Source organism: Colletotrichum phormii (assembly GCF_030913505.1).
Source record: "Colletotrichum phormii strain CBS 102054 chromosome Unknown BDP81scaffold_7, whole genome shotgun sequence".
Taxonomy (NCBI): domain Eukaryota; kingdom Fungi; phylum Ascomycota; class Sordariomycetes; order Glomerellales; family Glomerellaceae; genus Colletotrichum; species Colletotrichum phormii.
Window position 1 is genome coordinate 1868740 of NW_026851449.1, and position 21726 is coordinate 1890465.

The 21726-nt window shown below is 55.7% G+C and overlaps 7 protein-coding genes across 7 annotated transcripts; 4 read left to right on the forward strand and 3 right to left on the reverse strand.

The window, feature by feature from the left end:
* Positions 1–834: 834 nt before the first annotated feature.
* Positions 835–3938, forward strand: BDP81DRAFT_448540 (uncharacterized protein; the record flags this gene model as incomplete). The annotated part of the gene is made up of 3 exons (XM_060592311.1): positions 835–995; positions 1042–2369; positions 2848–3938. 3 exons carry the CDS (start codon positions 835–837, stop codon positions 3936–3938), a joined length of 2580 nt encoding a protein of 859 aa, XP_060447120.1.
* A 3378-nt stretch (positions 3939–7316) lies between these two features.
* On the forward strand, positions 7317–9485 carry BDP81DRAFT_425123 (uncharacterized protein). The gene has a single exon (XM_060590191.1). It carries the CDS (start codon positions 7419–7421, stop codon positions 8994–8996), a length of 1578 nt encoding a protein of 525 aa, XP_060447121.1. The 5' UTR covers positions 7317–7418; the 3' UTR covers positions 8997–9485.
* Positions 9486–9871: 386 nt separating this feature from the next.
* BDP81DRAFT_425125 (oxysterol-binding protein) lies at positions 9872–11644 on the reverse strand. The gene is made up of 3 exons (XM_060590192.1): positions 11492–11644; positions 11051–11370; positions 9872–10965 (listed from the first exon to the last, which is right to left on the reverse strand). The coding sequence occupies exons 1-3, from the start codon at positions 11558–11560 to the stop codon at positions 10089–10091; spliced, it is 1266 nt and encodes a 421-aa protein (XP_060447122.1). The 5' UTR covers positions 11561–11644; the 3' UTR covers positions 9872–10088.
* Positions 11645–13072: 1428 nt separating this feature from the next.
* BDP81DRAFT_460113 (family 31 glycosyltransferase) lies at positions 13073–14508 on the reverse strand (the record flags this gene model as incomplete). The annotated part of the gene is made up of 2 exons (XM_060593621.1): positions 13073–13870; positions 13957–14508. The coding sequence occupies 2 exons, from the start codon at positions 14506–14508 to the stop codon at positions 13073–13075; spliced, it is 1350 nt and encodes a 449-aa protein (XP_060447123.1).
* A 1432-nt stretch (positions 14509–15940) lies between these two features.
* Positions 15941–18119, reverse strand: BDP81DRAFT_208894 (major facilitator superfamily transporter). The gene is made up of 4 exons (XM_060582641.1): positions 17423–18119; positions 16982–17365; positions 16179–16930; positions 15941–16109 (listed from the first exon to the last, which is right to left on the reverse strand). The coding sequence occupies exons 1-4, from the start codon at positions 17680–17682 to the stop codon at positions 15970–15972; spliced, it is 1536 nt and encodes a 511-aa protein (XP_060447124.1). The 5' UTR covers positions 17683–18119; the 3' UTR covers positions 15941–15969.
* Positions 18120–18557: 438 nt separating this feature from the next.
* On the forward strand, positions 18558–20036 carry BDP81DRAFT_315813 (BCS1 N terminal-domain-containing protein; the record flags this gene model as incomplete). The annotated part of the gene is made up of 1 exon (XM_060584116.1): positions 18558–20036. The coding sequence occupies one exon, from the start codon at positions 18558–18560 to the stop codon at positions 20034–20036; it is 1479 nt and encodes a 492-aa protein (XP_060447125.1).
* Positions 20037–20714: 678 nt separating this feature from the next.
* BDP81DRAFT_393104 (uncharacterized protein) lies at positions 20715–21719 on the forward strand (the record flags this gene model as incomplete). Its single annotated transcript, XM_060587795.1, has 1 exon — positions 20715–21719. The coding sequence occupies one exon, from the start codon at positions 20715–20717 to the stop codon at positions 21717–21719; it is 1005 nt and encodes a 334-aa protein (XP_060447126.1).
* Positions 21720–21726: the final 7 nt, after the last annotated feature.

Genomic DNA, 21726 nt, shown 5'->3' on the forward strand with positions numbered 1-21726 from the left:
GCAACTCGCAGGCGCTTCGACGTACGGATGTAGACGACTCGGTAGCGTTATCGGTAATAGCGCAGGCATGAAAGCAAGTTTGGAAGGTCCTGCCGCAAGATTCCCATAGAGAGTTATGAGAGCTTGACGACCAACAAGAAACTCACGCCCGCTGCTAAAATGGTTCTAATTAACCGTCCATCAATGAGAGTTTGAATGCCGCAGCCTTGGATCAGGTTATCCTACTATCGGTAAACCTTGGTCCATGTCGGGACACAGTCGGGTTGCTCTTCGGTTTGGAGGGGAAGTTTCGCGGGGGTGTTGATTGAATGGTCGATGGCGATGCAGCCATCTTGGGGAAGAATCACGCAATGCGGGACTACGAGAGCACGTAATACCCCCCCAGCGCACCCAAAGGAAAGACAGTTCCGATCGAAAATAGCGACTCCGAACACCGGGAGAGGGTTGTATTCTGTAAAATCAAATGGCTCTTATCTTTTGCTAGAGAAAAATGACGAGAGAAAAAGAAAAACGTCTAACAATTCTATTGTGACATTTGGAGTATTCCTCTCCAAGTCTCTCTTCCCCCCTTTTCTCTCTCTCTACCCAAGGCTTGCATTCCGAATTTCTGACTTTACGTCTTTCCTATTCTGCGCCATCTTTGAGAGGAACCGTTGCCCAAGGCGAGACAGTGTGCAGCAAAGATACCAGACACACGTACAGCCAACGTCGAGAAACGCCCGCAGACAGCCACTTTCCATCCCATACCTAACAGGAGGGATACTCACTCACCTTGAACGCCCATTAGACTCTGACCAATAATAAGGGCGAGACTGTGAGAGAAATCAGAACGCCATGGCAGACATCCCGGAGACACAGACCGTTCTCATCCTCCATGCGGCGAAGCAGCCGTACGAGACGGCAGAGGGGTACCAGGTTCCCGAGATCCAAAATGAGCAAGAGGTGATGGTGAAGACGGAACACATCGGTCTCAACCCGATCGACTGGAAAGCACCGTACGTCCCCTCACTGTTTATGCGAAGAAGTCAACAAAACTGACAGAGCTCCTCACCCCAGTGACTTCAACTTTGCAATCCCAACTCTCCCCTACATCTCAGGCCGCGAACTCGTAGGCCGCGTCGTCCGCCGCCCGCAGACATCATCATCAACAGCCTCCCAAACGCAAAGCCAAAGCCGCCTCCGCGAAGGCGACCAAGTCCTCGTCATCTCCACAGACTACCGCGACCTCCGCAAGGCAGCCTACCAGGAGTACGTCGTCACCTCAGACTTCAACGCAGCCCGCATCCCGCCCAACGTCTCCCCGCGCGCCGGCGCGACCCTCGGCGTTGCCTTTGTCGCCGCGGCGCTTTCCCTGGCCGTCTGCATGGGCGTGGATTTCTCCAACGTCCTCGACGGGCCCGATCTGTTGTCGATCCTGCGCTCCGTTCCGCCGGAGAGTCTGCCGCAGGATATCAGGGCAGAGTGTCTCTCGGGCATTGGGAACCATGAGAGGGCCACGGCGGGCGACTGGGTCGTCATCTGGGGCGGGTCGTCAACTTCTGCGAACCTGGCTGTGCAGCTCGCGCGGCTTGCGGGGTTGAAGGTCGTTACCGTGGTAGATAAGTTGCGTCACGGCCTCCGTCTGTCGAATCACACGGTTCTCAGGCCCGATTTGCTCGTCGACAGCCACGACCCTGCCCGCGCCATCGATATCATCCGCGCCAACGTCGGAAAGGACCTGCGCTTCGCACTGGATACCAGCGGTCGGGAGTCTGCCGGCTGGCTTCTCCGCGCGCTGACGCCGTCGCAGGATACAAATGCGCCGCCTAGTCCGCCGGATACGCCTCGCAACTCGGTGCCTACCGTGAAGCATCTCATCGGTCTTACTGGGTTGCCCAAGAAGCAGGCACCAGAGGCGGTCGCGTACCACACCGTACCCATCAAGGTCTTCCACGAGGTACCTGCTGTGGGAGAAGCTCTCGTCACCTGGCTGGAGCGATTGCTCGAGAGCGGCCTGGTCAGCCCTCCCGAAGTCCTCGGCGTAGAAGAAGGGTTCGAGGGCATAAACCGAGGCCTCGACCGTATGAGAAAGGGCGAGATCCGCGGCGGGAGAATAGTCGTCAGTCTCGCGCCAGAGGATGCCGCGGCCGCGCAGGAAGACGTCACGAGGGAGGCGAGCGTGCCCCCCACGCTGGTCGATTCGCCCATGGCGGACGGCGTCGTTGAAGAAGAGCCTCAGCCTTCAGAGACGTCGCAGGCGTCAAGCCCCGAGTTCACTGCTCAGAAGCTTGCCGACACTGGCCTGCGGAGGGGAAGCGCGACATTGTGGCAGGCTGGGCTGGCGGGTGATGTGGTTCCCAGACAGCTTCCCGACGAGCAGATTGCATCAGGTACGAATGCGACGCCGAGGAGAAACTCTCTGTGGCAGCCAAAGTCAGCGGAAATTGCAGTGGAAAACGCTCTCTCATGACGCATATTGGTGGTACAGCATCTGAGCAGTTTCAAATGATGATACAAACGAAAGCGGCCTCAATAGGGGGGGGGGCTTGATTCAAGCCTATATGAAAGGTATTCAACCTTCCGAAGCAGACACTGGATGAGGTAGAGTTGGTAAAAAATAGAGATCGCACATGTTCATTGTTAAAGAGAAGATACTGTGAACTATGACCTTCGGTGAAGCGGACTGAAGTGGCGCCGGATTGGGCGCTAGATACGGCGAAAGCGGGGGCCACCCGGGAACAGCCACCCCTCACCGAGACTGACCTGACACTGGTGCCTGGCTTTCGTGCGTGTCTGCTTGCGTCTCCCCTCATTCCTCCCGACAATCTTCTTTGTCGTCGGTGTGTTTCCGTCAATTAAGCTCATCAGATAAGAGTCTCCCGGCCGCTTGTTGCGTTACCGGACCTCGGCCGGATCTGCGAAATCTGCGTGTCTTTTCTCTGCATCTTTCACTGCAAATGTCTTCTTCTCAGGTCGAGCGCCAGCGCTTACCACTGGAACTCATACTAAACATCATCGAGAGTCTTCTCCCACCGAACGAATCGTCAATCTTGCCTGCGTCCCATAGTGCAACGAAGACCCTGATATCCTTCAGTCGCGTCTCACGCTCAACATATGACTTCAGCATACGTCTTATTCGCAAGCGATGCATGCACATCGACTCGACAAGCCGCCTGAGCCTGCTTCTGCTGAGTCTCTTCTCGCCGTCGCCTAGAAGTCTGCCACGGACCCTATCGCTCAAATGCATTACTTCTCTCTACCTCAGCCCCTTTGGAAAGTCACTCGATGACAAACCGACGGCGATGTGGGTGCGCGAGCTCTTTTGCGAGGTTTGTGACACCCTTAAGCGCCTTATCGTCGACATGCCGTTTGGAACACTTTCCGGGTACGACGACCACCTCGACGTCAGGCCGACTTTGACAGATGGGTTCCAGCGGTTGTCAAAGCTGGAGGAGCTGATATGTCTGCGTGACTATCCAGCTCTGACTTTCATGCAACAAACCTTCACCGTTAACTGCTGGAGCCTGTGGCCCAACCTGAGGCGCGTTGTGTTATTCAACGCACCCATGTCGAGCCACTGGCTTTGGTATGACATTGCCAACACCGCCCAGCTCGAGCAGGTCGTCCTCGCGCGACCGCTCGTTCCGCCGCGGATCAACGTCAAGGACGACTACTATCATATGCTGAACAGCTATGACCACTTGACGCCCCGGAAGATCAAGATTGTGCTTGCCGACGTGGAAAGCGACCTGCCGGAAATAGAGACGACAAGATGGGACGAGTATGATCCCGAGGGACTGCTGTCCATTGAGAAATACGACATCCCAACGTCCTTTTACGGGGACGAAAATGCGACTGATTTGTGCTGCGACTGGGTCAAGATGGCAGCTCTGAATGGGTCGATTTGGGACTGGAAAAGTCACCCAGTCGATAGTCCGCCAGTAGATCTGGTTCAGTAGCAGCTTGATGCGGTGGTCGAGATTGTTTCTGTTGAAAATTATGCTACCCGTGATGTGTTTCTCGAGCATCGGTACAAAGGTCTCACTTTGCCCCCTGGCCATTTTATTTTCACATAGCAAAAGCCATTTCGTCTTGGGATGCGAGTCGACAGCTTGTTGCAAGCTAAACCCAAGCTGCCGTGTCTCGCATGTATTGAAGAGGCAAAGTGCGGGGACCAGGGTCAGGATTTGGGGTTAGCAACATCAATTTCCCCAGAAATTGGGCAATTGGCCCGTGGAGTGTACGACGAGGTTGTCTCTGTTTTCAGCATGGCGTTGCTCTTCTATAGCCGTAATACATACCGCACCAAACAAGCTGAAGAATATCACACTGCTCGCTTTCGGGCGGCACCTCTGAAGACTTACTGCGCCGCGAAATTACGCAACGCGAGCCAGAGGACGTGCTGGATGTTACCGACAAGCAGGCGTGCGTTCGATGTCCATCGGTGCCTTCGGCTCTTTCACGTCAGCTCTCGGTTGAGCCTGTTGGTGTTCACAGCCCGGCAGCTAAAGGTACTTCGCCTTCGGGTCTGGGGGAGTGGACGAGGCGCTGGTTGCTGTATCGTTTGCCTATAGCCCTGTAGCATTGCCATTCATTGCCCCTAATTTCCGTGGAAAAGAGACGGCGGTGTAAGCTGTCCACGAGGGCAGAGATGCGGGGTCGCGAGACAGGCGTTGCCAGGAATCTCAGACACTGGAGAGAACTGAGGGGTACTGGGAGGTATCTGACTAGAGCCGGGCTTCTGTCCGCAGCTTCTGATAGATGGTATTGGGTGCGCTGGGACCGAGTGCTTCCACTTAGTAGTTAGTTGTTGTGCCTTTACGTCGTGATGTTAAGATGCTGGGGAACCGTCTGATGGTTCGGACAGATCGGGGGTTTCTTCTCTGGACGTGCAGCATGGTACCAATATGGAGTACAGACGGCGGACGAATAAGAAAAGGATCGGTGCGATGATGGTCAGCGATTGCGGAAGAGCGGTCCTTTTGGTGAGAAAACTGGAAAGTCGGGTGACGTTGCATTGGAGAGGTTTGCTTCTCCAACCCCCCACGTCGCAGCTGCTAAGCTACTGGGAGAGATGGTGCCTCGGTCCCCAATCAAGTGGCTTGGATGAGCGTTGATCACATTTCTAATGTGGTTGCCTTGCAGGTACGTATGCGATAGAGACGCGAGTTTCTCAGCCGGCGGTTGGCCCAGCGGAACAAGGTAAAATGCGGCGAGATCAGGGCGGACAAGGCTGGATGGGCAGGGCCACGGCGGCGGGCTTCCAGAAGATGTCGTGGAACATGCAGGTGGGCGTGCTGGAGGCGGCGTGGCGCGGGGCACAACGATAACGCACCAAACGCTGCTGTGTCCATCTGTTGGTGAGGTGTCTTGGTAATGGAAGTCAAGTATTGACAGACCGACTAAGGTACCGACCAGGCGTTATGATTGTTGACTGTGCGGCCGGCCAGTCACATCGTGTGATGACTGACAGGAGGAATGGCGGGGAAAGCTAGGTCAGACCTGACTCCAAGTCTTCAAGGTAATCCATCACTCAAGATGGAAGCTCGGGATTGACTTGCGGGCTGGCAGGATGTGATGTGACAGGCCGTAGACCAAAGTCCGCGTCGGAGCAACGGTGGCCGAGAGAGCCGAGCGGGTGGTGCCGGGCCCAAAAGCTGTGGCGCTTGCCAATTGGAAAATAAGTTCCTAGGCAGGAAGATGTCATTGGAGGCAGGTTCGCTCTAGAGGGGTTCTTTCCGAGATCATGGCGCGCTTTCTTCAGCAGCCGTCCAATCAGAGAAAAAGTGACAAGAAAGAAAACACGGCCCGTCTTTGGGAAGTCCCGAATGGAAGGCTTGGAAAAAGAAGGAAGCAATTTGGGGAGGAAAAGGAAGGCGTCGGGGTCAACGCGGTAACGGTGAGTACGGAGTACCTACCTACCTAAGGTGGAGTCCATTGACGGGCTGCAATGACGGCCGCAGCGGCGCGCATAACGAGGCGGCGGTAGGCGCAGCCAGACACCTTCTTTCCGTGAATCCGTACACTTGCCAGATGGGATTTTGCCAAGAGCCATTGGATTCCTCGTTGCTCTTGCCTTCCTGCATTTTGCATCCATTGTTCCCTTCCATTTTCTGTCTGTCATTGGGCAAGAGGTGTACGCATATCTTACCGTTTAACCTCTTCTTCCCGTCTTCTCCATCCCGTCCGTCCATCTTACCTTGGTATCTGCACATTGGCTATGCAATCCCGCTTGCACACCGACTCTCAAACCGCGGCTGGAGGGACCCTCCTTTGACTGACAGAGCAAACAACAGGAGTCATGCCTGCTCATCGCCTCTTTTGAACCAACCACGCACACACACCAGCAACGCAGACATCCTGCAGCCCATCTGCCACCATCCTCGTCGCATTCTCATGCTGTACCTTACGGCAATACAGGCTGCTTCTGCCGCCGCTCTCGCTTCGCTTCTGGAAAACCACATGCACCACTGGCCGTCCTGCGTCCTTTGCCTACGTTCCCCCGACCCCCGATCCCCCGAGTCGGTGGTGAACCCCCGTCCACCTGCTTGGTTTCTCCATTTTACCCCGTTTTTTCACTCTGCCACCCCCCGTCCACCCATTCCAGCAACCTGGTGTGTTCCATCGCAGACCCTCTTTCCCAGTCCACGTCTCCAGTTTCTAGCCTCCTTCTCCAGTTCTCGCCTCATCTCTCTCCTCGTCACTTTCTCCTCCTCACCTTTCGCCTTACGCCAACCTTCTCCTACAGCCTTGCCCTCTGCGGCTGGACATTGTCGACCAAACCCTCTGCCTACCGTCTCCAGCATTTTGGAGAGACAATGTTGGATTCCTGTACCCCTACTGGCCCGGTCTACACAGCGTTATGAGCTTGCGTTTCTTCCACCTCCAGAAAGCATAGGCAAGTTTGGCTTCCGTCCTGCGCATTGTGGTCCTCGGGAAGACGGGTGTAACGCACCACGACCACTACCACGGAACTTTTCACAGTTTTTTGGAGAAACCTGTGCTGACCATTGTCCTTTGTCTAGGAGCCGCAAATTCCCGAGTATCGCGCTCGTTTGCGCATAACCCCGATTTCCTCCCCGTTACCTCGACTGTCCCGAGCCTCCCGATTTCCAAATATGCCCGACAAAAACGTCACGACTATTTCCTATGCCGCCGGCGCATCCCTAGCCGCCATTGCCCTTGTCTACGTATTTGCGCCTACATTCACAATCGACGAGTCCAGCACCTCTTCGTCACGTAGGAAAGGTGTCGTCGGCTTGCGCAATGCGGCCAACGATTGCTTCATCAACTCCACCTTGCAAGCCCTCGCGGGTCTCGGCGAGCTGCGCATGTACCTAATCCGCGAAACTCACCGCCGAAATATTGACGACGAGGGCGTATACTCCCAATTGGTTCAGCCGCCCGGCAAGAGCTACCCGGAATGGAAGATCGAGGGCATGCAACGCGGATTGGTCACACAAGGATTGAAGGACATGCTTGATTCGCTCAACGAAAGGCCCATCTACAAGAAGTCGATCTCTGCCATTGAATTTGTGAGAGTACTCGAGACGGCGTTTCGGCAGCGCATTAGTCGGCAGCAGCAGGACGCCCAGGAATTTCTCCAAATAGTGGCCGAGAGACTCAAGGAAGAGTACCACGCCGGCGAGAGGGCACGTACCCACGCAAGACTGGAAGCCTCACGAGCCACCTCGGTAGGTGCTTCCGTCAATGGCGACGCAGTGCAGGAAAAGCTGGAAAACCTCAACCTGGCCAACGGTAACAGCGAAGAGTCCTCCTCGGCATTGCCTACGCCGACGATACCCAAGATCCAGACCAATGGCATACACGCGCCTTTGGACGAAGACGAAGGCTTCCCCATGGAAGGGAAATATGAATCCCAATCCGAATGCCAGACCTGCGGCCACAAGACGAAGCCAAGAGAGGAGTCCTTCTACATGCTGACTTTGAACGTGCCCCAAGTCAGCTCCACCACTCTTAGTTCGTGCTTTGACGAAATCTTCAAGACGGAGATGATTGAAGACTTCAAGTGCGAGAGATGCCGACTTATCCATGCCGAAGAATCCCTCAAGAACGACCTAGCAAACGCAAAGAACGAAACTGAGAGGACCGCACTCGAGGAGGCAGTGCGCAAGTTGCGCCATGCAATTGACTTTGATCCGGAACATGTTCCTGAGGATGTGCTCCTCCCGAACATTGCCAATGCGCCCAAGCGTAAAATCGCACGGTCGACGCGCCTCACGTCCTTCCCGCGCATCCTTGCCGTCCACCTTTCGCGGTCCATCTACGACCAAACGTCGACCAAAAATTCGGCCAAAGTTGCCTTCCCCGAGCGATTGCCTCTTGGCGGCTTGCGCGATCGTCGCAACTACAAGTTACTAGGTCTCGTCACCCACAAGGGCAGCCATCAAAGTGGACACTACGAATCATTCCGACGCCAGAATACGTATGCGCCTTATTCCAATCAGAATACCTTCCAGCCGTCAGGCATCTACAGCAAGACAGCGAGCCCGGCGGCTACGCCCCAGCCGTCGACACCGCAACTTGACGCAATTGCTCGGGGACACAGCCCCGCCGTATCGACACCCGACCTTCTGACGCCGAGCTCCGAGACGGCTTCCTCTACCCGATCACTATCGTCATCCGACGCTTCACCGAAGGACCGAGCCAGGAAGAGAATTAGTCCGACGTCTGCTCCTCGCGACAGGCAGAGAGAGCCCGACTCGGCTAGCATCCGATCCGTACGATCACTCACTGCATCGGCAAAGACCACTGTTTCGAAGATCTCGCAAAAGGTCAATGGAAACAGCACACCCGGAGGCAGTCCACCGCGCCCCACGCCGATGGCCGTAGTACCTCATCCTCCTGTCCATAAGTCCCGCAAGAAGCAGCCCGCCGATCGCTGGTGGCGCATCAGTGACGAGAAGGTTCGGGAGGCCAAGACGGCCGAGGTTCTCGATCTGCGACGTGAGGTCTACTTGCTATTCTACGAGCTCGAGAGGGATGACAGCCCGTAGAGCGAGGCTGGCAACGTTCCCTCGAAGCCTGGAACGTTGCCGCCTGAGTTCGAGCCGTTCCGGGCCTACACGGCAACCGCCTCGATGAAGCTCACAATGTTGCGGTGAGCCTGGCTCGTATACATTCTTGAGATTAAACGTTTCGAACATAACGCACATATGCTCTTATGCGTACACACAACAACAATTACTTCGAAAAAGAAAGAAAAAGTGCATCGGCTGGCGTAATAGTCTTATTGTTTAGGCATCTGCATGGTGGGCGATCCCGTGAGGAACCCCGATCAGCATTTTTCGTGGTTGTTAGAAGCATTCTTTGCAGAATTGGCTGTTTTCCATGTCAGAGGGGGAAGTAGAAACCTGGTTGCAAGAAAAATGGAAGTACATACATAGTACAAGGGGCAAAGATGATGGACTTTGCGGAGACGAGGTTGGATAAAGCTGGATACAGCGTTGCAAATTATCGTCAGAATTACATATCATTCTATGCCGCTTCCGCTCCTCTGCCTGCCTACCTATCTACAACCCCGTGATGTGATGGAGTTGTCTGACTTCCTTTGCATGCTTTGGCAATACTTTCCGGAGACGTTGTGGTGTGTGAGCCTCCCATGGCAAAGAGTAGACTCTATCTTTACGGAGTACTTACCGTCCCTTCCGAGTGATTGTAGAAAACCTGGCTGTCATATGTCACATTGCGAGAGATGATCCTTAGAGATGCAAGTGGGAACGACGTCAATCCGGGGTCGGATTTTAGCCTGACCGGGCCGGGTGGCAACTTGTTCAACGATCTGCGCTACCGGGACGAATGTAGCACATGGGAAAGTGAAGTATTGCATAGAATATCCACGTCCATGGAGGAAAAAGCATGCTGGATACGCAGCAAAGATAACATGACTCCATTCGATTAATTGTACTCTACGCAGTGTACTTTGACACCGCCGCTAACTCTAGCAAAGGCTCATTTCATCGAGACTGTCCTTCCATTTCCTTCCCGGGTCAAATCATGCGATCCAATCAACCCAGGCCCGCATGACCCCGTTTCTCGAATGCCCGTCCTCATTATTATTTTCCTCTCTCCTCGTCGTGCTTCGTAGCTCATGATGACTTTTGCTGTCCCAAAATCTCCTCCGCGATCTTGGCCTGGTCCGCCTCGTTCAGCGGCGCTTGGCTGCGCACCTTATCCGCCTTCTCGGCATCGTACCGCCACAGACCGCCCGTCTTGTCCGCATCGCCCGTAGCAGGCAGACCAACGGCGGCACCGAGGGACTCGAGCACGGCGTCGCCGGCACCCGCGCGATCGGTAAAGTACCTGCGGTCCCATGAGCGGCCCTCCGTCTTCTCCTTTGCGCGGAGATCGCGCTGCGCCTTTTCAATGGCGCTCTTTTCGCGGCTAACAAGGTCCATGTCACCCTTAGCAATGCCGTCGGCGACGCCCTTCCAGGCGCGGCGGGACTCGAGGGGATGCTGCTTGTCGAGGGGCGCGACGACGAGCTTGGAGATGGGGTGCTGCGCCGCATCGTAGGTGTCGATGAGGGTCTTTGAGGAGTTGTGCTTCGCGGAGCCCTCGTGGATTTCAAAAGACTTTGTCCAAACGCCCGTAATGTTGTAGGCCACATCCTTCTCCTTGCCTGTCGGGTAGACGGAGGCGATGACGCTGTTCTTCTTGCCCGAGAGCCAGCCCTTGCCTGAGTAGTCGATCTTGGAGGTGAAGCCTGTGGATGAGGTGATGAAGGAGGTGCCCTCGAGCTCGATGAAGGGGGCACCGAAGATGAGGCCTTCGATGTGGAGGGCGGGAAGGGTGATGAGGTAGGTCTCCTTCTTGCCGTCTGAGGTTGGGACGGTCAGGACTGCGTGGCCAATCTGCTTGATGTTGATTGTGCTTTTGAAAGTTGCCTTTTGTGCGTTATAGCCCTCGAGGTGGACGCCTGTGGGGAGGTTGGTGATGGAGTAGGCTGTTGCGGGCGGGTGGTGGCTGTCCAGAAAATGATAATCAGCATGCTGAGCCTCGCTTTGGGGTCTGTAATTCTGGGTAGAGGGGGGAATGGCAGCTCTCTTACCTAACCTGCTCGCTGATGAGCTCCGTCGTGCCAGCGTCATCCTCCCACTTTCCGAGGAACAGCTCGCCAAGGAAGGGGTTGAGGGGCTTCTTCTCGTTACCGTACTGCTCGCTGCGAGAGGCGTACTGCTGCTTGAGGGTGCTAATGAACCACTTTGTGACGAGCAGGGCGCGTTTGGCCGGGTCTGCCTCCTTTGCGGGGGCGGCGAAGATGGAGGGGTGCTCGCACCAGTAGGAGGAGAATTCGGTCAGGGAGGTGCTGGAGAGGATGAAGGGCGGGGCCGTCAGGGAAGAGAGGTCGCCGTTGAAGGAGGCGATGGACTGTGAGAGGGCGACGAAAGGCCGTTGTCAGTTGCGACGTTCCTCGTGTCAAGGGATGGGGAGAAGGGTCGGAAGCCGAGGGGGGGGGGGGGGGGGGAGACGAGGCAGAGGAAGGGCATACCTTGAGAAAAGCTCCCCAGCTGCTCTGGTTAGCCTGGGCTTGAGCTGATGTTGGGGTCTGGGCCGCCATTGTCGATTCGGTGGGGGGGGGGGGTTGTTCTGTTAGGTGGTAGGCGTTATGGCAGGCTCGAGGTGGCTTCCGTCAGAGTTGTGAATGGCTTCGAGAATACAAGAGACGAAAGGATAGGAACTCAGAGGGTGTGTTGGTGTGTGGATGTATGTTGTGTCTAAGTTTCTCCTACAAGTTACGGCATGCAGGCGGGGTCTCGAGAAAAAGGGCCCGCGTGTGCTGAGCTGTCTTGGACCTGTCTTTATGGGAAAGTGGGATGTCGTAGTGCCGCAGTGGCTGGCGCCGCTCAGTGACCGCAACCCGCTGAGTTCCAGTTACGGGACCTGCTGCTGTTCAGAAAGCTTTTGGCGGGGCTCCCCAACCAGCCTAACGGGGGTCGGAGCTGCGATTTGCGGTTCTGGGTGTCTGGGTTGGTCCAAGGTAGGGCCAAATGGGAGAAATGTTTCCACTACCGATGAACGACAGGGAACTTTGAAAAAAGAGTTGGGAAATGAAGCTGATCCGCTCGGTTGGTTGACTAGGCGATGGAGACACAGCTGGTGGGAGCTGAAAGTGGTCCGTTTCGTGGGGTGCTTCTTGTTCGATTCTTTATTTCGCTTTGAAGAGTATTCAGTAGGGCCAGTTGCCAAGAATATTGGAAGGAGTCGTGGAAATTAAAAGTTGACCGTTGGAAACGAACAGACCTCAAGGAGCTTTGTCTGTATAATTCCGTGTCCGAGGGACAATGTAATGGCAATGACGGGCTGGCGGGTGGTGTGGGAAGAAGCTGATTGAGTTGACGTCAACTGTCTTGTCGACCACCACTACGTAGTACAAAACCAGTTGGCATCTAGGTAGAACCAACTTGCAGCAATGCGCCGTACTAATTCGAAGAGGCGAAAATGATGGGATGGAGCGTGGCTTAGCTCGCGTCAGTGTGTGTGTGTGTCTGGTGTCGTGCGCGCACACATTGAGACGAGAGACGTCATCATCGTTGACGCCCCTCGCACACTGGACAGTGACACACACACCCGACCTCTTTCCCCGTCCGAAAGGCCGCCGCTGCAGCAGCACGCACCAAGCCGTCCCTGCCTGCACGATGACAGCCGCCCCGATTTGTTTCGTGGGGCAGCTGCGCGCCAGTTGCCCGGGCGGATCCAGCCACACACGTGCTCATCCGAGTAGGTCGGCTCAGCCACACTTTGGGTGGGGCATCCGTCCGGACCTGCCCTATGGAGCTCGGTCCTCGATCGGGCCCGAGTTGCACCCCGCCCGAAACCGAGCTGCCGGTGGAAGTGTCATGTGGATCGCAGCCCGAGAACAACGTCTTGTAAGACGTCTGCAATAAGCAAATAAGAATACTTCATTCGGAAAGAAACGAATCGAATCTGTAGTCAGTTGTTTGCGCCATCCCAAAAAACACCTCCCGAATGTAAACAAATCCTGTCCGCCGTCTCTACGCCTGTGTGTTCCCTGGGTATCATCGCGCTCTCATGTCTACCATGACTATCCTTTGCCGTCTGCTTCCCACTCTTAACAACTCTCTTGCAGCTTCTCAATCTCGTCCGCGTTGATCCCCGAATAGTGTCCCTTCACCTCATCCCCAAGAATCATCCACGGGCTAAGCTTGCACTCCATGGTATGCTCGACCCAAGCCCACGCCAAACACTTGCTCCCCATACCCTCGCACTGCTTCAAACACACTTCCGCGCTCTCCACAGCGTGCACAATCTTCGCTCTCTCATCAATCCTCCCAACATAATCCCGCCCCGTCCGAACCGGCATCCTCCTAAACTCCTCCACCGACGGCGCGCCATAAATCTCCCACAGCTGGCCCCAGAACACCGGACTCCTCTCGTCCGCAAACGCCCGCCCAACCCTCTTCATCTCCGCCGGGTCCGCTACGCCGTGGAACGAAACGAGCGGTGAGCAGAATCGGTCCGCCATCATCTTGCTGATATTCGGCCTCTCTCCGTTGAAGAAGTGGCTATACCGCTCGTCGAGGTACACCCCAATCTTCTGAAACGCCGTCGCGACGAGCTTATCCCCCCACGTTTCCTCGAGCGAGTGCTCCTGCGCCGCGGCGATAACGTCCCGCCGCGAGAGGAGCTGCTTCGCCGCCTCGTGTGAAATCACCACCGCCGAACCGCCGTGCGCGAAGCGGCCCTTGAAGTCGCCGACTGCGTTGCCAATGTACTGCGGCTCGTCCGAGTCCCAGTGCGCGAGGAGGAGGCGAAAGGAAGACTTGACGAGGTAGGTGTCGTCGTCGATGATGACGTACCATTTCTTTTGCGGGAGGTTGTCGTAGATGTATTCGAGGCCCCATATGAACTTATGCTACTGTCAGTGCGAGGTTCCCGTCGTCTTACGTGCGCGAACACGCGGGGCAAACCATGAAATGAAAGAAGATCAATTACCTTGAGCGCATCCAGATCCCACCCGAAACTCTGGCCAATCTCAGTAGCCTTGGCCTCCTCCCCCTTCTGCACGGCATCTTTGAGCGCGAGATACTCGTTGAACTTGGCCGCATCATGATGCGCTCTCATCTCCGGCATCGCCATAACGCCGCCAATGGCGTCGTGAACCTTCACCCCAGCAATCGTCCCATTCTCCCGCGGGGTCCAGTCGCCCACGACCACAAAGGCATCCGCATCCGCTGCCGTCAGATCAAAGGCCTCAAGCTGCGCCGCGAGCCGGTGGCGGGTGCCGTAGCCCGTCTTGATGAGCAATCCGACGTCGGTGCGGTACTCGATTGGGAACTTGGCCGGCTCGTACAGCCAGGCGTCCTTGTCTGTGCCGGGGCCACGCCACCAATTCTTGAAGCTGGCGGTGTTGAAGCGGAAGGCGAGGACGAGGGGGTTGTCGTAGGGGAGGGCGAGGAATAAGAGGGCGTTGCCGACGAGGAAGGCGAGGAAGAGGAGGAAGAGGAGGACGAGGAGGCGTCTTATGCGTGGTGAGGGGAGGAACATGGTTGCTGGATGTGATTGGCGGTTGAAATGTTCAAAGTGAGGGGAAGGTGATGGTGTGGTTGTCATGAGATGGTGGCTCTCACGCACCGGCGATTGGGTGGTGGTGGTTGGCGATGCAAGTCAGAGTCGCATATGCAGAGCCACGGGAAGGAAGGAGAGTGAGAGAGTCGGAGATCCTTCAATGGGAATTGGGCGTGATGTCGCAGGGCACACGGGATCTTGATCGAGAGGGAGGAACGCTTGCTAAGGGAGCGGACGAGTGACGTAAGCTATGCCTCTGCGTTGCGGTTGAGCGAGAAGCAGCAGTCGTCAGCAGAATGAGGCTGATGTGACGATGAGGTGGGTCGTCGTCGTCGTCTTGAAGATACTGCTTGAAGTCGTCAGTGGGTGGATAGTATGAAGCTATCGTGATAGATGTAGATGCGACATTGTAAAGGTGAGGTGCAACAAAACCTCTAGAGACGTCGTTGAAGGAGTGAGAAACTAGGTTGCCACGCCAGAAACATCATTGGGCTTGGTGGCTGCAGGACAAGGCCGCTTAAAGAATGAGACCGGACGACTGAGACGGCTAAGAAAAAAAGACAACACTCGAAAATCAAAAAGGCCAAGCGCAAAGCAGACTCATGCGCGCCAAGGTGTGATTGCCCCCATCCAAAATCCCCCTCATCTGTGGCATCTGTGGCCTGAATAAGCCGCGCCACCGGCAGAGAGCGTTGCGTAATAGCTCATTGGCTGGGTACCTGGCCGAGCCAAGAAGATACCAAGAGCACGCCGCGATGGACTCACTAGCAAAATAAAATGAGTGCCGTTTTGCCGTGCTGCGTGATTTTGTCTTGGGATTTCTTGGTGCCGTGGGTGGGTGGCCCTGGACGCCCAGCAAAGCAAATTCGGCACAGCCCCAGCCGAAGGGAGGACACCAAAGGGTCACACCATGAAGCGGATAATTTTCAAGAGAGTTGCGCGTCTCATCTCCATGTCTGGTCGAAACACGCGAACCCCCTTCCAAGACTCTCTTCAGAATTGGGGGAAAAAAAAAGTGATCTGATAGATAAAGACGACGTACGCACTTCTTTTCTTGTTCCCCTCCCCCTCATCCCGATATCAACCAACAGAGATAACCCCTCCACAAATGCCCCTGTTTTTGTTTTACGCCGTCGCGCTTGGTTCGTCATGTTGAACCCTGCTCAATGGCATCCTGGTTGCTAGGTGTTCCCAACGCCCAAATAGTCCCAAGGTTTGGTTCCACAGCCCCCCAAACTCCCGTTTTCGGGATGACCCAGTTACATCGGCACGATCGGACATTTCCCCGGCTGGGAGACTGCTCCACGCCGCCGATCCCTATCTTCGGGCCAGCCCGAGCTGTCACTTTTCCCTCTGCAACGTCAGCATGTGGTCAGTTATGAGCAGTTGTGTCATTAAGTTATGTGTCTTCTCATTGTCAGGTACATCTCTGTCATCCCATCAAAACTTGACAGTATCAAAGCTGCTCTTCTCTCTGATCGCTTTGCCGAACTTGAAAAAGGCCCAGGGGACTGGCAGTAGCCCTAGAGCGATGAACCCCAGCAAGCTGCTTGCCCACCCGATGCCTAGATTCGTGTACACTGAGGAGAATAATGTCAGCACTTTCCACAAGTCTAAGAGGGGGGGGGGGGGGGGGTTTGTATGCCTACTCTGAACGATGAAGAGCGGGAAAGCACCTGCCAGCAGGTACCTGGCTAGACTATTCGCACTCGCGGCGCTGGCGATGGTCGTCCCTTGGTACACGTCGACGAGGTACTGTATCGTACTGACAAAGAGACAAATATTCCCCCATGCGAATGGCACAATTGCGAGGACGGGGCTGGCCCACGAGATATCATCTCTAGCAGTCCAGCCGAACCAGAAGAGCCCCAGCGGCAACCCGATACTTCCGAACATGGCCGGGTACAGCCTGTACTCTGGCGGTGTCCGATGGGCCGGATACCTTTTGGTCTTCGGCATATAGATGACCTTGTTGCAAAAGATGACCGTCAATGCTCCTAGGACGCATCCCACTGCGATGGAGATGAAGACCAGGCCCTGCTGCTCAATGCCGAAGCCGTACACGGTGCTGAACACGTATGGCAGCGCTGCGAAGAAGGAGAAGAGTGTCGCGAACTCACACGCCACGTACAAGCAGATGAAAGAGACGATGGGCTCGGTAAACATCATCCGTACGGGGCGTGTGAGTGCCGTCGTCGCGAATATCTTGATGCGCTCGCCTGTTGGTGGTAGCGAGTCTAGAGGAAGGCCCAGTTGCGCCCTGCGTCGACGCTGGAGAACGGGGTGGTAGGTCTCTTTGCTGAAGAAGCTAGATATCATGGCGGTGATGATGAAGAAGAGTAGCGTCCACTGCGTCCATCTCCAGCCCTTGCGGTTCACGACGAAGGCTCCGATCACGGGACTATCGCACTGTCAGTAGCCGCGGATGACTCAAAGAATGACGCAGACATACCCGAGTCCTGGGCCAAGAAACGGCATCAGGATGTACGTGGTCGAGGGCAGCGCACGTTCCGAGAGTCTGTACGTCTCGTTGATGGTTCCTGCCCCGATGGCCAAGCTGGGGGAGAGACAAAACCCTGCGAGGAATCGCAAGACGCAGATTCCGGCGAAGCTATGGCAGAAACCCACACCGAGAGTGAAGAGGCCACCCAGCGGAAGGCTGATCAGATAGACCGGGTGCCGGCCTACCGTCTCTGATAATGGACCGCCGACGACGGGACCTAGACCCAGAGCGAAGACGTACATAGACAAAGGCACAATGGCCTGCGTCATGGTCACGCCGAATTCTTCTACGAGCTGGACACGAGCGGGACTGATGATGGAAGTACCCAAGCTTCTGTCGGGCTGTCAGTCCGCTGCCCCTTCTAGGATTCGAAAGGGGCGGACAACTTACGCTGTGAAAGCAGCAAGGGACAGCATGACAACTTGTCTTATCTTGTACTTGCGTGCCCAATTCATGGGATTATGCGGGTCTGTTTCCCAATCCCATTTCGATTTATGTTTCTCATGATGATTGCCTGACGGGCGTCGTGTACACTCATCGCCGCCGCCTGATGGTGGTTCTTGTTTCTCGGGGTCCTGCTGGGGGTGGCCTTGGTCGGATGCAGGCGTTTGTATCTCCTGCGAGGAGCGAGGGGTTGTTTGTGATGCCATCGACGGAGTTTCTGCCAGTGAAAGACCAAAGTTACAGCGACAGAGTTAGAGCTTGAAGGATCGCAAGCCCAAGCCAAACCCTCCGTGCGGTTGCGAGGAGACAGTCTCTTGAGGCCGAGGCGAGCGGTTTGAATAAGAAAGTTGACGTCAACCGATGATTGATCGAGCAACGAAGAGTCAAGCGCATACCGCAATTCGAGGGCCTGCAAGAGCTTGAATAGCGCGGTCGATGGTTTCACGGCACAGAGAAGATCCCCTCTAGGCCCGTCCGGGCAAGCCATCTGACGACATCGGTCTGCTTTGTCTCGCACTAAGATGCGGCTGCTAGATTCCCGTAGATACAACAACCGCGAAATGCGATAAGAATTCGTTAATGCGACACCGGATTAGAAGCCGTCTGAGGTCCCGGCATCATCGAACAACGATCGGCCGTTGATGGTCCCGACATTAGAGATTTAGTGGTGTTATCCAGTGTGAGGAGTGCTGCAGGACGTCCGGAGGATGCGATTGTTGCACATCGTTCATCGTAGAGCTTGTGAAAACGTTTCCGTTCAGATGCATGACTGATCAGATGATAGCAATTCCCCTGGCAATAGGAATGATGAAGAATGAAACAATCGTTGAATTTGAGGCACGTCGGGCAAATGAACACCGAGCATCTCCTTCCAGAAGGAACGGTAGGGCCGCAGGGGTTCTCACCGCGGACAGCTACAGGGGCGGTCCCCTAAACCGGCAACCCGGGGATTTTCCTCAGCAGCTTGCGCTGCGCCATCCCTGCAGAAGCTCCCGTTCCGTCTCAAAAATTCGTGCCGAGCATTTTCCCAAAGCTCACTTCAACATCGCGCGATGCGAGTACACCACAACCGTTGTCGATCATGTCCTCGACCGAAACCACAGCTTCGACAGCACCGATAGCAACGCCGGCAGCAGCGCCGGTAGTAGCTCCGACAGCGGCTCCGACAGCAGCATCATCCGGTCCGGCCTCGATCCTCAGCCTTGATGCCCTCTTCAACAACCCCCTCTTCGCCGGCGGCATCGGCCTCGCAAGTCTAGGCGCAGTCGCAGCCTTCGGCCGCAAAGGCGTCGTCGTCGCAGCCGGAGCTGCCCGCCGTCGTCTCCTCGTCAACGTCGAGATCAGCAAGCAAGACCCGGCCTACCCATGGATTCTCGCGTGGCTGTCGCAGCCGCGCGAGCAGGCCGGCTTCATCGCCTCGCGCATCACCCGCATCCACAACCTTTCCGTCTCGACGACAACGACGACGCAGCGAGGCGCGAATAGCCCGACGAATGCGCACTTCTTCCTGCAGCCTGGCTATGGGCGACATATCGTCCAGCACAAGAATGCGTTCATCGCAATCAATCGCGAGAAACACAATACTGCCAACATGAACACGGGCGAGCCGCACGAGATTGTGCAGTTGACGACGCTGTGGGCGCACCGTCACGTCTTTGAGGACATCTTTGGCGAGGCGCATGCGCTTGCAGCCAAGGCGAACGAGGGCAAGACGGTCGTGTACTCTGCGAGGGGCATGGAATGGGCGCCTCTCGGCGATCCTCGGAAGAAGCGACCTCTCGGCTCGGTTATACTAGACGAGGGCGTGAAGGAGGGAATCGTGGACGATGTGAAGGACTTCCTGGGGCGCCAGCAATGGTATGTCGACCGGGGAATTCCCTACCGTCGCGGGTACCTGCTATTCGGACCCCCTGGCAGCGGCAAGAGTTCCTTCATTCAGTCTCTTGCTGGTGAGCTGGACTTTAGTGTGGCCATGGTCAATCTCAGCGAGATGGGTATGACGGACGATAAGCTGGCGTACCTCTTGACGAAGCTGCCACGCAGGAGTATCCTGTTATTGGAGGACGCGGACTCTGCGTTCGTCAACCGCAGGCAGCGCGATGCCGATGGCTACAGCGGCGCCAGTGTGACCTTCTCTGGTCTGTTGAACGCGCTCGACGGTTTGGCAGCTGGCGAGGAGCGCATAGCGTTCTTGACAACGAACCATATCGAGCGTCTTGATCCGGCACTGATCCGGCCTGGACGTGTGGACATGATGATGCGCATTGGCGAGGCGACCAAACACCAGGCTGGTCTGATGTGGGATCGCTTCTATGGTGACGTGGACACAGACGGTGCTGGTCGGGAACGTTTCTTGCAGAGGCTGGAGGATCTGGGGCTCTTTGGCAACGGGACCGGGGAGACGGCGAACCGTTTCACGAGTACAGCTGCGATCCAGGGCTTGTTCTTGTTCAACAAGAATGACATGCAGAGCGCGATTGATATGGCCGAGGGCCTTATTCCGCGCAAGTTTGAGGCTGAGGATGCGATCCCCGAGGGAGCCATCAAGACGAAGGCCTGAAGATGTCTTTCGTGATATCAGAGGCACGTTGAAGGATGTAAAATTTTGTAACACAATGTATAAATCATCTAGACAAAATCTGAAATGATACCCATGCCCAACAATCGGCCTTGATACATATAGAAACCACGGGGACTTTCCGCGAAGAGATTCGAGCGCAATCACATTGATCACCTATCGACGTCTCCCTTTCTTTCGCTCCTCTCTTTCGTGTCTAATCAATTGGCTCCCAAGGCTCCTTCCGTCGCAACGGCTTGTGGGCCAACACGTGCGTCCGAACTGTCGGACAGAACCTAGCGCCGTCAGTGAGTCAGCCCGTAAGCCGGTACATTATCGACAACCTAATTTTCCCCATCCTCTTGGGCTCTGCTCCACCTCACCTTTTAACTCTTCGCCGTAATTGCTACCTAGACAGATATCTTGCCTTACTTGGTACCTTAGTTCGTCAATCAGTACGCGTATCCTTGCACATCCCCGAGGTGGGAGATCTCCAGGCACATACGGCACCAACCGACCGAACAAGCGACCCCGCAGCCAGGATCTCGCTTCTAGGCGCATCCTATCTCATTCTGGCGCTAGGCACCAACCTTGAGGCAACATATCAATCTCTCTCGTCGTCTCACGATTTTCATCAATTTCAACGACTCCTCAGTGCCTCAACACCACATGTGCATCACGATGTCGCGGCAAAGCAACCTCTTCGACTTCTCTTTCTCTAAGAACGATGGAGGAGTACAGAAGAAGCCTCGCCCGCAAAACCAGCAGCCCTCCCCGCAGTCAGCATCAGCACCAGGCCACTCATCCTCGTCAAAACCCGCCCAGAAACCAACAGACCGCTCAAGTCCATCCCTCGCTGCCGTCGCAGCAGAAACCCGCTCCGCGCTTCCCCAGATTCTCCCCCACCTCCCCAATATCAACGCTTCCAAATCAGAAGACGTGCACCTGGACTACCTCCCGCCCCTTAAAACCTCAGCCTGCCCAGGACACGCCCCGCGAGCGAAAATCAAAATCGTTAACGAGGACTCGCTCAACGCTGCAATCGAACTCGCGAGGCGACGGCCTGATGGCGGACGTGTAGCGGTGCTCAACATGGCGTCTGACATCCATGCCGGCGGCGGGTGGTTGAAGGGCGCTATCGCGCAGGAGGAGGCCATGTGTTATCGCTCGTCGCTGTACCTCAGTTTGCATAATAGGTATTATCCCTTCAAGCGCCGTGGGGGACTTTACACGCCTGACGTTGTTGTCATCCGGGGTGATATGGCGAGCGGTCATACGCTTCTTGTTCCGCGGGTCGCGTATGACGATTTACCTGTTGTCAGTGTTCTCAGTATTGCGGCGATACGGAGGCCAGATGTTGTGAAGCGGAAAATATCTACGCCTACGGGGGACGAGGACGTGTATGAGTTCGCAAAGGAGACTGATCGCACGCTCACGATGGCGAAGATGAGACTTTGTCTGAGGATGTCGGCAAGTCGGGGTCACAGTCTGCTTGTGCTGGGCGCATTGGGGTGCGGTGCATTCAGGAACCCTCCTGAAGAGATCGTCAAGTGTTGGCTGGAGGTTTTGGGGGAGGCCGAGTTTGGTGGTGGGTGGTGGAAAGAGGTTTGGTTTGCGGTTTACGATCGGAAGAATGAGGGGAATTTTGAGGTGTTTGACGATGCGCTGGGCGGCGTTGAGATTTAATGCATCT